A 15,830-nucleotide genomic window follows, 5' to 3' on the forward strand; every position below is an offset into this window, starting at 1 on the left:
CTTTTCCAGGTCTGAAATTTGCTTATTTTTTTTCCATGACTTTCCAGGATTTCCATGACCCGTACGAACCCTGTAGTAACAAATCTGAATATGATCGTATAATTATTGAACTGTAATGTACAAAAGTAAGCTTACCATTAAACATTGAAACTTCAAACTGTTATTTCCCTACTGTTTGTCTACTGTTTTCTACTTTATTTCTACTGTCAGGAGATCAAGTTTGCGCACAGGCGCAGTTATGGCAAATTCGCCAGGTGTTGGAAGGATTCAAAGTTGAGTATTCATCTGATTGGTCAACACAATGTAACTCGTCAGGAAATGTTATCGACAAATCAGCTTTTCTGCGCACCGAAAAACAAAGTAGATGAATGGCGATGAAATCAATTTCGTTCTTCCGAGATTCGAAGAACAGCGATCGGTCCCGAGCGCGAAATCCATGATCAAGTCAGTTTCCATGACTTTTGGACATTTTACACTGAAATCCATGACTTTCCATGACCAATTTCGATCATGTTCGAAATCCATGACTTTCCCTGACTTTCCATATGCGCGGACACCCTGCAAAGGGGCTCGAGTCTCCCAACTGGCAAAAGACAACAAGATGTTTTACCTTCCCATTCTTATTATGAATATCAACCATAAATGGATAGGTTGCCATAAAGAACATTATTTGTTAACTCCACTGCATTTCATTTGTTCTTCTGTAAATTACTCCTGAATGGCTGCAGGAAAACTCAAGTTTTGCATCATAAAAATGCACCATTAAAAGCGTCATAATAAATTATTCCCCCAATTTTTTTGAAAAAATAACTAAGAGCTGATTCACAAAATTTAGAGTTTCCCAAATGATTTTTTTCTTTTTGAGGATGCTATTGAAATAAACAATTTGCCATTTTGGGTAAAAACAGAGAAAGAAAATTTGCTGCTAAATCTGAAATAGCTTTGCAAAAGCCATGACCAGGCATTGAGTATTTGAAAGTTGATTTGTAAAAGACACTTTACAATTTGATGTTATTACACTGATGGAGATATAAATAATATGACCAATGAGTCCGTGACACTACCTAACTACTTTAAGAAAATGCCAATTTGTCTCTAAAAATTGTCAAGATACTAGTTTTGTTTCATTGTAGTAGAGAATGTATTGTATTAGAAATATGAATTAAAAAAAATTGCAAAAGTTTTAAAATATAAGTGCATAAATCATTTTATTGTTCTTTAATCTATGATTGAAAAAATATAACTTTTGTTGAAATATCATGCAAAACTTAAATGCAAAAACCATTTAAATAAATAAGCTTTATTTATTTATTTTTTGCTTCACCTAAATATTGCACATTTAATAACATTCCTTTGAGTCATGAATGGAACCGAAATTAGTAGTTTTCCTAGTGTTGTGAATTTCCTTTCATGACTCTACCAATTGTTCCACGAGGAAGTTTTTATGTAATAGAGTTATGGGCAATTTTTAAGTAAAATAATTTTTGAATGAATACTTTGGACGGAAATATTATCAAATACTCATTAATTTAAGCTTAATTATATTTATATTTCGGCATTACAAATGTGGCAATAAATACGAATTAATTGGATTACACTCCATTAGAGTTAGCATACTTTTGGACAGTTTAAGATGCTTTTAGACTCTTTCGGTCAGTTTTACGCAGTTTTGAACAGTCCAAAACCCAACCCTGGGACTAACTAATCTGAGGAAAATGGGAGTTTTAGGGCCCCCAATGATCACTTATTTTCTTTAGGTCACTTACTTGTGCTCTGGTCAACATCAATCCAAGCATGTAGAAGATTTCTTCCAAATCTTTGTCGAGTAGATATCCGCAGTGCGTTTGGTCATAATAAACGAAGGATAATAATAAATATGGGTCATGAGTGAGCATCTGAGACTTTTTCTTTCGTCGCTTCTTGCGATCTGAAAGGCAGGAAAGTGATGAATATAGAAAATATTGCTTATAATACTGCTATAGAGAATGAAATGAGAAGATACATACATGAATTTAAAAAAGAAAAAATAATAAAGTAAGACCAAAATCATTAATTCTCTTACAGAATGTAAATAGTAAAATAAAGATAATGGTTTCTACATGAGCACTAACATAACTCAAATTTGAATGTATAAAAAATTACTCAACATTTAAATGCTTTGCAACAGAGAACAAAGATGAACAAGGGAGAATAATTTTACAAATAAATGAGTGAATAGTGATTGCTGAAAAACTAGGCATGCCTTTGCTCGATTTTTTTTTGTTAAAATTCAAAATTTTTTCTTATTTATTACTTTTCACTTTCGTTTAAAACAAACTTAACAAACTTTTAAAATATGAAATTCAAATCCAACAAATCAACATGTATTGTCTACCATAGTTATTTTTAAAGCAAAACATTATGTGAACACTTTGATGCCTTACCAGGACCCACGATAAGCATTCCACACTCTGCCAAATGCAATGAAATCATAAATTCAGCAGCCCAGGAATCCCCACCCCTCACACGCACACACAAAAAAAGGATTTCCACTAAAGCCTCAAATTATTGCAAAAAAGTGTCAGGAAATAATTATTACACTTAAGTGTATGCTGCATAGAAAATTATTACTTTGTTTTCTAATTGAAGTTTTCAAAAATAAATAAATAAATAAGATAAATGATATAAAAAAAATTGCATTCAAAATTTATTAAAATTAAATCACTGTCTAAGACTTTTCGAATTTGGTTAAAAAGTATGTTCATAATAACAGAACTGCGATACATCCATGTACTCAGGGGTGATTGTGAGTTCATCAAAAAATACCTGAAAGTTTCAAAGCGAGAACTTGGTGGGGGGTGGAGTGGGGGGGGGGGGGGTAATCTTTGGCCCCTATTACTTAAGTGCACCTTTGCCATAGTATTAAACAGTTTTGAGTCAAAATATTGTGTGTACATTTAATTAAATTTTTAATGGTTACAAAGTTACTTTTGAGCTGGTGTTATACAAATTATTTTGACATTTGTCCATCTTAAGGGATAGGTGTCCATCTGAAGGCTCTTGCAGGTATATTTGATGAGTATTATATTATTTAAAAAAAAAATTTTGAAAAAAAAAAATAGAACCGACTTCAAATTTGCTCTAAAAAGTGAAAAATAATTTTATTCTTTAAACACCATCGATAATACTTTTAAACATAATTTTTGAAGTTGGCGCAAAAACGATCGATAAAATCATTCACAGCCATAACTCAACTACAAGTATAAATTTAACCAGGTACAGTTTCTTCACTAAAACATGCATTACGCACTGATGACAGCATATTTGAGTAACGATATTAATGTTTCGTTCCTAACTTTGGATGATTTTTTGATAAAAATATGAACGAAGCATGGTTACAATGGATTTTACTTTTTGTTTTTGCGCCAACTTCAAAAATTATGTTTAAAAGTATTATCGATGGTGTTTAAAGAATAAAATTATTTTTCACTTTTTAGAGCAAATTTGAAGTCGGTTCTATTTTTTTTTTCAAAATTTTTTTATTTCATTCTTTTTAGTGTAAATGTAGATATTTCAGTAAAAGTAAGAAGTTACCTAGTAAGAAGTGCGGCTCTATATCACTGTACTACTTTAGAAAAGCCTTTATTCAAAATTATCATTACAATTACTATTAATGTTACAGTTATATGGCACCAAACTTTTATAACAATGAGTTTCATATTGTCGCGTAGATGAAGATAGCGAAGGCAATGTGAAAGCCAAATGAAGCGAATACTCGTTAGTCTCAACTCGAGATCTTTATTCAGAACAACGAATGAACGTTACATCTCCTTATATACAACTTGAAAAACTGCTGGAACTTTCCAGACTTGAAAAGATAAGAAATTAATAGAACATTCGAGAAAATTCGGGAAACAGTAGAAACGAAATTTTAGTAAAATTCACTTTGTCCAAGTCGGGATTTGAACCCGGGTTGCTCGTGTGGGAGCCGAGAATTCTACCACTGAGCCACCGTTATCCACGTCTGAAAGTGCGAACTTCGCTACAATATTTTAATCATTTAATAGGGAAATTTACTGTTTTTTTCCCATAACTTTTTTTCTAAAGAACAAATATGGTCAAACAAAGTAATGGGACCTAAGTTGAGCCATCCTCTATCCATTAAAAAAAGAATCATCAAAATCGGTTCACTAGGTGAGACGCTATGAGTGGACAAACAAAAAAAAAACATACATACGGTATGAACTGATAACCGCCTCCTTTTTGAAGTCGGTTAAAAAATGAGGAGGCAGGGAGATAAAAGCATAACAAAAACAAACATAATTCCGGTATTTTCAGGCATAAAAATACCGGAAATACGTCCGAAATGCCGAAAATTCGGTAAAATACCGGAACACAATCACCCCTAATGTACTATGATACACTATAATGTGTAAAATGGTTTTGTATTTCTTACTCAACGTGAAAAATTTGCATTTCAGTAAGAAATGAGAAATGATTTCTGAAATAAAAAAATGAATTAAAATCAAAGAGCCTGATTTTCAAACTTCTGAGAATAACTAATAAATCACTCATCTATGTACTATCATGTGTATATTAAACACATGTGCATATGATCTACATCAGAACAAAAATCCTTTTCATTTAGGTAATTAACCAATTATAAGAATTGTGAAAGATTCAGTGAATTTTTCTGTTGATTAAATAATTATAGGAACTAATACATCGACAAGGTCCGGATCATTTTTTAAATGTGCAATACCATAAATTCTAACTCACTAAACTGAAACTGAAGAAACCATTAATGCCTAAAATAAGTGTCATAATGAAATAATCAACACGAAAGGTAATCATCAATACAAACCTTTGTCTCTTTTTTCATCAGCATCACCATCATCATCCTCTGAGTCATCGTCATCTTTGTCACTGTCTGCATCGTCCTTACGATAGTCCATATCTTTTAAATCCTAACGATAAAACAGAGGGCATAAAATTTTGTTTCAGACATTTGACCAATTAAAAGAAAAAGTTGAATGCGAAATGAATGAGACATAGCTGCTAGCATTGAATGATGAAAATTAGGGAGATTTATAGACAAAATTTAGGAGATTTTGCTTGAATATATTTGATGACCAATGTTTAAGGGTAAAAAGGATTTTTAAAATTCAACCTGTATAGGAAAAATTACAAAAAACTACAACTTTTAGTGGGGGAGGGGGGGGACATCAAAACATCTTTCATTAGTGCCCCAAGTATAAGTTTGTTTTCTTTTATAAGTAACAATGAATGTTCTTTAAACCAAATTTCAAAAATTAAAAAAAAAAAAAAAATCAAGAATGTTAAAATGATTCAACATATACAATTTTACATACATACAATTGAAAATGCTTTTTTTTTTTTTTTTGAGTTTCATTGTTTTGATGAAATGTCCAGAGACATTTACTTCATTAGCGAGATTGGGAGAAGGCAGCAAATTACGGGAGTCTCCCGAACAAATCGTGAGTGTTGGCAGCTATGTTTAAGGGAATTTCTCAATGAATGGGAAATATGATGAGAAAACTAAACAGAAAATATGATGAAAAATAACTACACATTTGATTGAATATCATTGTACATACTTATGCACTAAATATAAGATATGGTTCAAACAAACCATTTAAAAAATTTCAGCATTTTAAAGGCATGAATTATTAGGACAATTGGCATTTACATATTGTCAACTGTACTGTGGGAGGAACAATATTATAAAACGCAAAACAAATTACATACATGTATTTTGAGGACAAGAAGCACCTTTAACAATGCAATGATGTGAGCTTTTTATATGTAAGTCATGCGAATGGCTCTTTTTTTTAGCTACAACACCATTAAAGCCTCAACTAGCATTCTATCAGTACTATCGTCAATAACAAAATCATCAGCTAAAACTAGCAACTTAGCTTGACCTCAGAATACTTCTTTAAAATTTGAATTATATGTGTTGTGTGCCAAGACTCATTACCGGGGCTACGGAGTGGGGATTTTGGGGTAAATGAGTCGGAGTTGGTCATTTCCCGTCTGACTATGCATTCCTGGTTATTGCTTTTTCTTATTTTCATACACACACATTTATAATCATTATGCAGAAACTTTTATTTGTAGCAATGCTGCAAAGTTTGAGTTAGGTTGATGTTTGAGTAAAAAAGAATAAATTGCTAAAACACATAGACTTTGACTCCAGCTTTTGTTCGACATTTTGAAATGAAAGTAAAAAGATATGAAAAATAAATAAATTGAATTATTATTTTTATTTATAAGCTGCACTGCATAGAAAATATTTAATTAATTTCTTATTCTCAAAAATGTTTGACACATTTATTCTATGACACTTTTGTATTTAAAAAGATATGTTTTCCTAGATTATCTTAGGAAATGTTCAATACAATTTCAAAAGTAAAATTTAAAATCTCTGTTTCATAAAACAGCTTGTCTATTCTAGATCAGTCTTCAATTACCCTGACTTTCAATGTTTTTCCTAACTTTTCTATACTGATAACACAAAATTCCCTGGTACCACAATGTTGATGTATTTTTTTACAAAATCATTGAAAAAATACAAAATACTTTTAGATGCAGAATTTATCACTGGTTTATTATTTTTCTTTCTTTTAATTATCATCAAACAATATCTTATATAATTAAAAACTGAGCGTATCTATGTATATACCTATGTATCTATGTCCGAGTTACTTCTCCAGAACACTAGTGAACTGAGCATCGAATCAGGTATAGATAGATTCGTCATTTCCCCGTCATTATGTTTGGCTATTTTAACATAATCCTCCAATAATGAGCAGAGATATCAATAAAAAACTATTAATTATGAAACTTAGATTTCAACATAAAATCCTTACTTTTCAAAGACTTTCCTCCCATTCAAATTATTATTCAGTGCTTCATCTCAACTTTCTGTGACAATGCTTTTATTAAAATTAGTAGCCTGCAAAAAATCATTGAAAAGAAAGTTCTGTTGCCTTTTTCCCTCGAATATGAACAAATAAATTTTTCTGGGTTGATGCTTTTCCTGTAATCAGGGGATTTAAAATTTTTCCTCTTGGTTATTTTTCCGCAATCTGTCACAAAATTTTACTGTTTTTTTTTTTGCTTAAGCCTGATTGTTAAACACGCGTCATTTGCCATAACTTATATTTTTGAGGTAGACCGTGCAAAGCCGGACGACACAACTAGTTTATATATTAACAAAGGGTGATCAAGGTTTTTTTTTTAGTTCTGCATTTTGTGATTAAAAAGAAAGGGAACTATTTTTTGGGCATTTTTTCTTTCGTATATTTTTTGTGAAAAATTCCCAGAGCTACACTAGGATATCTTACTCTTGTTTCTGGGATTAAGATGTCCCACGGTTGCTATGAGACAACAATACGTAAAAACTAGGAGTTAGAGACAAGAATTTTTCATTTCTCCTAGACTTTGCAATGAAATAAAATGATTTTACCTTTCGTTCTCTTTTATCATCTTTCTTGTCTGATTTCCTTTTGTCCTACAACATAAGAAAACACATTTGTTATACATAATAAAAACAAAGGTAGCAATATAAATCTTTAAATAATTAATAAGTCAAATAAAACAAAAATCACCTAGAATTAAAAAAAAATTCAACAGATATTTTTGAATTTTTTTTCGTGCGTAAGTATAAATACTCAACACAGAACTGTTTCATTGGAGTTCCCCCCCCCCTTTGAATCAACAATACGATGCTCAAAAATGACAACATTGACACAGTGCAAATAGCAATAAGAATTGCAGATATGTGTTTTGTGGGGAAGAAGGAACCCTCCCTCCCCTCTTTTACATTAAAAAGGTTTTGATTTAAAGTTTTTAGGGTGGGATGGGGGAGGGGGTGTCAGTTTTTTACACTTAGGCCTTAAGTACTGAAAAATGTATAATTTTGTGCATAAATTGCTTTTGATAAACATATGAGGTTGCAACTCAATATATGGAAATTTAACTAAATGCAATGTTTTAATCTCGGAACCAATATAATACAAACTGATTCAAAGATTTCCCATATTTATTAATACAGAAGTTAAATATTAACTAGAGACTAAATGAGCATGTTAAAAAAAACCTTAAAAATAAATGAAACAAAAATAAAATTCAGGCAGCAATTGAGCATTTAATTTTTTGACACCTGACACACTAATTTAATATTGCACAAAATTTTGTTTAAAACTTTAATTTTATGATTTCAATAAAAATAAAAAGAAATTTCATTTGATTGCTTTTTATTAAAGCACAGTAAACATCAGAAAAAGGAAAAACCTGATTCCAATAACGGATGCAAAGAGATCACAATTTTTATAATTAAGATGTCAAAGGTATAAAAACGGCATACAAAAGAATTAATTAATATTATATATTTGAAGAAAACACAAAATTAAATCAGAGATTTCGTATTTAAATTTTTGAGATTTTAACACTTAAAGAACAAGGACTTTTGATTGAAAAATTTTAATTCATCATTCTAATAGAAAAAAAGGTAAATTTTGTTTATTTGCCTCCGAACAAAGCAAAGTAAGCATCATTTTGAGAGCAAAAACTTGATTCTCATACTGGAAGAAAACAGATATCATTTTTCAAAATGAAGGCATCAAAAGTATAAAAATGGCAAATAAAGAACTTATTTAAGTAAAGTAATTTTAGAATTGTATTTCAATAGGTCTACACGTTGAATACTTTTAATGATTATCAATATGTTCAGCAAAAATTTTAGTAAGTGAAAAAAAAAAAAAAATCAAAAATGGGGCCAAAAAAAATAAATAAATAAATAAATAAAAATAAAATAAAATAAAATAAAAAAAATAAAAAAAAAATCAAAGCATGATGAAGAATACTGGATTTCAAGTTTTAACAAATGAAAAAATACCGGAATTCCAGTACAGTACAGGAACTCAATCACCACTATTAATAGATCAAGTATAATTAACATAACCTACTTTAATAAGATAAATATATTTTGTTGGAGGTATGCACAGCTAAAAGTTCACAAAAAGGGTTACATGGGTTGAAAATCCTTGATGCAATACATGGTGAGGGACAAGACAAAAAAGTCGCAAATTTAAGAACACTTAAAACAAAAGTAACTTTTAGGATCTTTGAATACAAACTAAATGCATTAATTTAAGAAATTTTGTTTACTAAATAATTATTAAAAGTAAATCATGCAATAATAATGTCAAGTGTTTACACAATGAACAAATAAAAGTTTGTCTCCACTTAAAATCTTGAATGATTCAAAGACTACTTTAGGATTATGTAATCCTTAATAACATGCTCTGCCAGAGTTGACTGTATAGATTTTGATTGTTTTTTTATGTAAAAAAGGAAAAGATCAATTACTTTGTCATCATCTTTAACTTCTGGAGCTTCCACCAGAGCACGATAAATACGAAAACCAAAATCCCTCATCATCATCTCATTAAACAATTCAGCAAATAATGAAACCTGCAGGGAAAAGAACAATTAAATGAGTTCAAACTATAAGAACTTACAATAAATAACTATCTGTCAGTAGCTTAGAGCTTAGGCACTCCAATAAGATATAGCTACTGGTGCAGTTTTTGTACCTGAATGCAAAAACGCTAATTAATCTCTTCCTCAAAGAAGAATTGAACAGCCATAAAAAGTAAGAAAACCTTTTTGTTAAAAGCACACGTCTAACACTTTTGTTATAGCATCCAGAGCCTTTTTTTTTCAGGCTTATTAGTCTGGATCAGCCATAAAAGACTATTCTTACTTGGCTCTGACTACAGCGGCAACTTAAAGTTTTTAAACCTTTAAAGTTTTACTTAAAACATGGATAAATTTATATAATTAGCAGCACATTGGATATGAATCACTTTTTCTCTATAAGGACATAATAATTTCTTTCATATTAACACAGCTAAAGGAATAATGCAAAAAATTACTTTGAAGAATTTTCTTTTATTAAAAACAATAATCATCAAGAATTTTGTCTTCCCATTCATTGGTCACAATGCAGCCATTTAAATCTCTAAAAATCTACAAATGTGCTCGAATATTGAAGAACTAAAAAAATGCGGGGGGGGGGGGGGGGGGGAGAGAAAAAGGAAACTCTTTTCCTCAGAAAAAAAAAACCCAAGGCATCAGAGACATAGGGTTTTTTTTTTTTTTTTTTTTAATGGCAAGGACATACATTTTAAAATAACGAAGGAAAAACAAAGGGGCGGAACTAAATCAATAAAATGATTTAGTGCATAGACTAAGATTATGAAACGTTTAATTAAAGAAATTAACTATGTCCTCTAGGGACCAGGATATTAGTGACTTTGATCATTATTTAAAACATTTTTTCCCACTTAAACCCTAGAAATTATGCATACTTTTAAGTTAGATGCCACTTTTTTTAATTATTAATAGCTACTTTTTCCAGGATTTTTTTTAAATTTCAAAATAGAGAGCAAATAAAAATGGACAGCTGTCTAATTCAAGGGCGCTCATATGCAAAACTTTAAGGGGGGCTCAGATATTTTCCCTATGGTTTAGCAGGATACTTTTTCTATGAAAACCAATTTCATTTCAGATTAGAGATTTATTAATATTTGATATTTCTAATAACTTATTCATCAACGGCTGGAGAAGAAATGTTTTTACATTTTTGCAAAGTAAAAAGTACTAAAAGCAAGGAAGTTCTAATTTTTAAGGGGGGGGGGGGCTTGAGCCCCCACTTGCCCCCCCCCCCATATAAGCGCCCTTGGTCTAATTCTAGAACATCAGCTCTTACAAAGAATAGTTAAATTTATTTTAAATAATCTAACTAAAAAAGAAAATAAAACTGGTTTTAGTCAGAAAATAAAAAATTAATTAAAAAGTAAAATAACAAAAAGAGAGAGAGAGAGAGAGAGAGAGAGAGATAGGGGGTAGGGGAATATAAAGGGAAGGTGAAGAACAAAACCTATATAGATCCTACACACAAAATTTCAATCTTCAACTGCTTACCACTTTTGAGTTAAATGTACATGTATGCACATATGGATACCTCAAGAAAATTTGTTATAATTAACTCAGGAATGGTCAAAATGGATATGTTGGTTGTCTATACATTTGTATGCATAAATACACATGTACAGACATGCACTAAAAAAGAGTTAAATTTCATTCAGAGGTGATAAAAATGGAAATTTATATGATAAATTTTTATTTCAATACAATACTTTCTTTAGTTCATACAAGAGAGTAAAAAGAGGGATGACAAGGATGGAAATTAGCAGACACAACGTAACACATCTACAACACAACACTCACTCTTTTGAAGACAAATGTTTGAGCCTCACGAATAATATTGTACATGAGATATACTGCCAGTATTTGGCCTGTAACATACCAAGAGTTAATAGTTATAGAGTTTTATTTTCATTGAAATTTTAAACAAACCTCAAAAGAATGTTCTTTGTTGTCCTCCTGCCTGTAGTCCAACAGCAACGACAACGACATGATGGCACAGTCAAATTTCCGATTTTTGGCAGTCTTGGACGGCTGAACGATGATGGCCGGGTTTTCCGGAAGGTTGCGCTTGTCGTTCGTCTTTTCTTTCTCCTCTCTCGTTTTCTTTTCTTCTTCCTGTTAGGGCAAATGATCACAGAGCTTAAGACAATAAAAGTATCAGAATGATTTTAACTAAGATATTAATTAATTCGGTCATTTTGAAAAGGGGTCAATTCCATATCTTTTCAAAACTCACTTTATGGCAGTTTCCCACCCCTTTAACTTCAACAAATCGATTCCAAGTGAAAACAGGCCAAATCTAATTCTTGAGGTAGTTCGGTGTAAGACCCCCCCCCCCCCCCCCCCCCCAGCATTCATTTTGAAAAGGAGTCATTTTCGGGAGATGGACTTTTTCACAATGAACACATTTTTGCTGTGAGGACCAGATTTACACACCTCAACAGTACGAAGATTTTATCGTATCCTCCTCAAATTCTAAAAAGTTCAACATAAAGCACGTCATACATCAGGATGTAGCAGATTATTTTAAAAAGAAAGTCCAGTCGAGTAGAAGTTACAGAAAAGGGGTTTCCAAGGAGCAAAAAGTTTTTTTCTTTGCTGTAAACAACTTTTATGAGTTTGCGTTCACGAATCTAGAACCTGGTGTTGCAATATCTAAACCGTTCATTGATTGCTCAGTAAAAGAAAGGTTTTGTCTATTAAAAAATATAGAAACGCGAAAGCTTTTTATCCCAGACCCAGCAAACAATCCCACTGATCAGGACAAATTTCCAATGAATGAAAAAAAAAATAATAATGGATTTAAAAAAATTACATTGATATATAATTAAATTAAAATTAATAAATAATAAAAATTTCAACCAGGAAATTTATGATTGGTCCACTACATCAGCCAAAAAAGCAGCTGAAGAATTCTAATTACCTTTTTTTTTGTCATTTAAATTCCTCTTTTCAGTTTTCACATTAAAATTTAATATTTGTTAAGAATAAACAATTTTGAATATTTTGCAGTAACATTTATTTTGAAAAACCTATGTTCATTTTGAAAACAGGTCATCTCCAGTTAAAAAGTACATGTTTTTAGACAATTATTACAGCAAAATTTCGGGATCGTGTCGATTTCAAAAAAGTTTCATCACATCTTAAAAGAAAAAAAAAAGAAAAATTAGATAAAATTTTAAAAAATAGGATGACTACACATTTTTTCTTTCACCTGAAAATTTTGAAAAAGTGGAGTTTTTCAAAATTGGGCCTCTTTTCAAAATGGCCGATTCAATTAAAGAGAGTACTATTTTTACAGTGAAACTTTTCCTGCATACCTTTTCTTTCTTTTTATTTTCATCGGCATTTTCTTCGTCCGCATCGTCGGGCTCCGGGCCGGACGACTTGTCCGCCATTTCTTTTTCTGCTTCCGACTGCAGCGCTTGGGTCAGACGAAGGATCAGTTGCGATTTCAGGCCTTTCGCACCCAGGTTCTTCGATTCCAACTCTCGTTTTATGTCATTCACCTAAACGGGCATGTTTTAAAACATTTAAGGTTAAAACAGTCATGATTGAAAGTAATCTTAATGCACCAACAACAAAATACCAACCGAGCAGAAATTAATTCCGAGCGGAAAACCTAAAAATTTTTTCAAAGCAAGTAGCAAATAATTAATGGAAACTTTTAGCAAAAAAAAAAAAAAAAACTTAGCAGGGAAATTTTTTTTTCACTTAGTTTCAGACAACATATGTCTGTTATAAATTACTTGAAAAAGATTTATACAATTAAATCACTTTAAATTTCTACCTCATTAAAAAAGGCAAACATAAGCTAGTTAGTTTTTACATGTTTGCCTTCATGCTCAAAAAATTTCAAGTTATGTTTTAACTATCAACTTAACTTATTGTGTGCATTGGATTATAGTGAAATATTAGGTTTTAAAATATGCAAAAAGAGAAGAAAAAAAAATTGACTGTAGCGTGGCCATGGCTTCCGGAGACTCTCCTGTGGTGTTCCTGTAGGGATTGAAAAAACATAAAAATCTCACATACTACTATGTACTGCTAGTGCACAGTATATCCAGACAGCTCCACATCCAGCATTCGGTATACCTTTTAAGAAAGAGAAAAACTCAGATTAACATGAGAGGGGACTAGCCATGACCTCCTGAACCGAAAATTGCCTGACGGGACTCGCGAAGAATGTGTCGCAGAATCGAAAATCACGTAGCACTGAATTACTTTCCAACTATCCCTTTTTCTTCACTCATACATGAAACTGTCCAAGTAATTTAATTTATCCCTTCATGTTGACAAATTCCATATTCAAATTTTTCTAAGAGCACGTTCCATAAAATAAAGTTTGGTTCTGCAACAAAAAATTAAATTTTCAGGATATTTCATTCAACTACAGTTTGTCAACTGCTCCAAAGGGACAACCTCACTGTTGACAATATAACACAAACCTGTTATATGTTTCCCTCAACAGCCCTGGTATATTTCTTTCTAAATAGTTCAAAGGCAAATGAGAGTATATTTGCTGTGGATGTTTTGAACAGTTTTCGGGGTGGATCTGACAGCCACTTAAAAACTGCAATTAAATTTCTGCTTTGAAATGATTCTGAAGCAATCAAAACATACGTTACAATGTTACGCTCGAATTACATTCTTTACAGACACGCGATTGAAATTTTGTCATGTATGGTTTGTTGAATTTTAATAGCTCCCAAATATAATATAAACAAAAAAGGTTAAATATATATCTAATATTTGTACACATTTTAATTAATACCTAGGCTTTTCAGCTAACATCAAATTAGTTATTTCAAACACCAGGGCACCCTTATGATAGCAAATGAAAGTTTTCCTCCAAAGAAATTTGCCCGTTTCAGAAAAATAAAATAATCTTCCTCACAAGCATTTTACTGTATAGTCAACATGGAATTGCCAACTTCAGGGATGTTTATATTACTTTGGTTATATTTCCACAGTTATTTTGCTATGCTTACTGACTTTTCTGAACACCTCAAATAGTTAATATAGGAAAAATCTCATTTCACTTCTCAAAGGGATAATTGGTCAGTATTTCAGAAAGATTTTATGTCTAGTAATAAAATATGTTCCAAAATTTTAAGCACTCAAAAGCCTTCTAGAATTGAATTTTGTTTTCCTTAAAAACAAAACAAATAGATAATTTTTTTTTTTAAATTTTAAAATACAATCATTGCCATTTTGATAAGATATCTTTTAAAACCAGTTACAAATTGTGTGTTTCACCCTCAGTAAGAGAAACACAAAATTTCACTTTTGTTCTTTGTATTTTTGTAAACTTTTGAACTAATTTTAAACATTAACGGAAGTCAATATATTAGATTTTAAGCTATTTATTTATTTACTTTTTGGAATATAAATTTAGCAAGTAAATCAAACTGAAGAATTTATTATATATAGTAGAATATTAATAACAAATATGTACTTTTGCGAGGAAAGCAATAGTTTTGACCACACGTTATCACGAAAAAAAATCTAATATCATTGACTTTCATTGTATTTAAACAAATTTGCATTGCTCAAATGATGACTGAATTCTCAACAAACTTAAAACCTATAATATCAGTACAGTGAAACCTCTCTTAAGTTACTGCCTCTTGTTTACTATTGGAATTCATTAGCAGGAATAGGAGAGAGTTTTGATCAAAATCATTGAAAATCCTTAAAATTATAAAACTGTGAACAACACTACATGGTTAAACCGCAGTAGTAAAACTTTAACAAAGTTCTTTTTAAGAAAGAACATATCAATGCTCCAATTTAAAATAACACCTGAGAATCAGTGACTGTAAGACTCAATCAAAGAACATGAAAAAGGGTAAAGACCAACAATAAAAGACATTGTTTGTAAACAAACACAGAGAATACTACTTTTAGCCTACTCGCCATGATTTTTTTTTGAGGAAAATACAATGGTTAATTTAATGGAGCTAGTAGGAGGAAATTCCATTCATTCCAATGAACATTATTTGAAGAGGCAGACACTTGGAAGAGGATTTACTGTATATGCAGATCAAATTCTTCATAAAGCATTAAAAAAACATCTTAAATTCAAAATCATGAATGGTTGTTAAGTTAGAAACATGACATAAAAAGCATACTAAATTTAAGAATTTCATGAGCGTTCACTCGATAATAATACTTCTTTTAAAAAGAAGGCTAGGTAAATTTCTTCTAAAACATGTCAGAAGCAGCATTGGTGGAAAATAGAAAAACGATATCTGCTGATTTAATTAATTCATAATTTTCCTAGGTTCATTTCGACAATAGAACCATCTACCTCCTCAGGATTGTAA

General features: G+C 31.0%; 1 protein-coding gene across 1 annotated transcript in view; it reads right to left on the minus strand.

Moving 5' to 3' along the window:
• Nucleotides 1-15,830, minus strand: part of LOC129217797 (cell division cycle and apoptosis regulator protein 1-like) — a 78,529-nt gene that overhangs the window by 24,007 nt on the left and 38,692 nt on the right. The window contains exons 8-13 of the mRNA XM_054852138.1: nt 12,822-13,010; nt 11,431-11,616; nt 9,376-9,480; nt 7,472-7,516; nt 4,844-4,946; nt 1,767-1,927 (exon numbers count right to left, since the gene is read on the minus strand). Coding sequence (XP_054708113.1) covers nt 1,767-1,927; nt 4,844-4,946; nt 7,472-7,516; nt 9,376-9,480; nt 11,431-11,616; nt 12,822-13,010 — 789 coding nt within the window. The remainder of the gene's footprint in view (nt 1-1,766; nt 1,928-4,843; nt 4,947-7,471; nt 7,517-9,375; nt 9,481-11,430; nt 11,617-12,821; nt 13,011-15,830) is intronic.

Source organism: Uloborus diversus, chromosome 2 (assembly GCF_026930045.1).
Source record: "Uloborus diversus isolate 005 chromosome 2, Udiv.v.3.1, whole genome shotgun sequence".
Lineage (NCBI taxonomy): Eukaryota > Metazoa > Arthropoda > Arachnida > Araneae > Uloboridae > Uloborus > Uloborus diversus.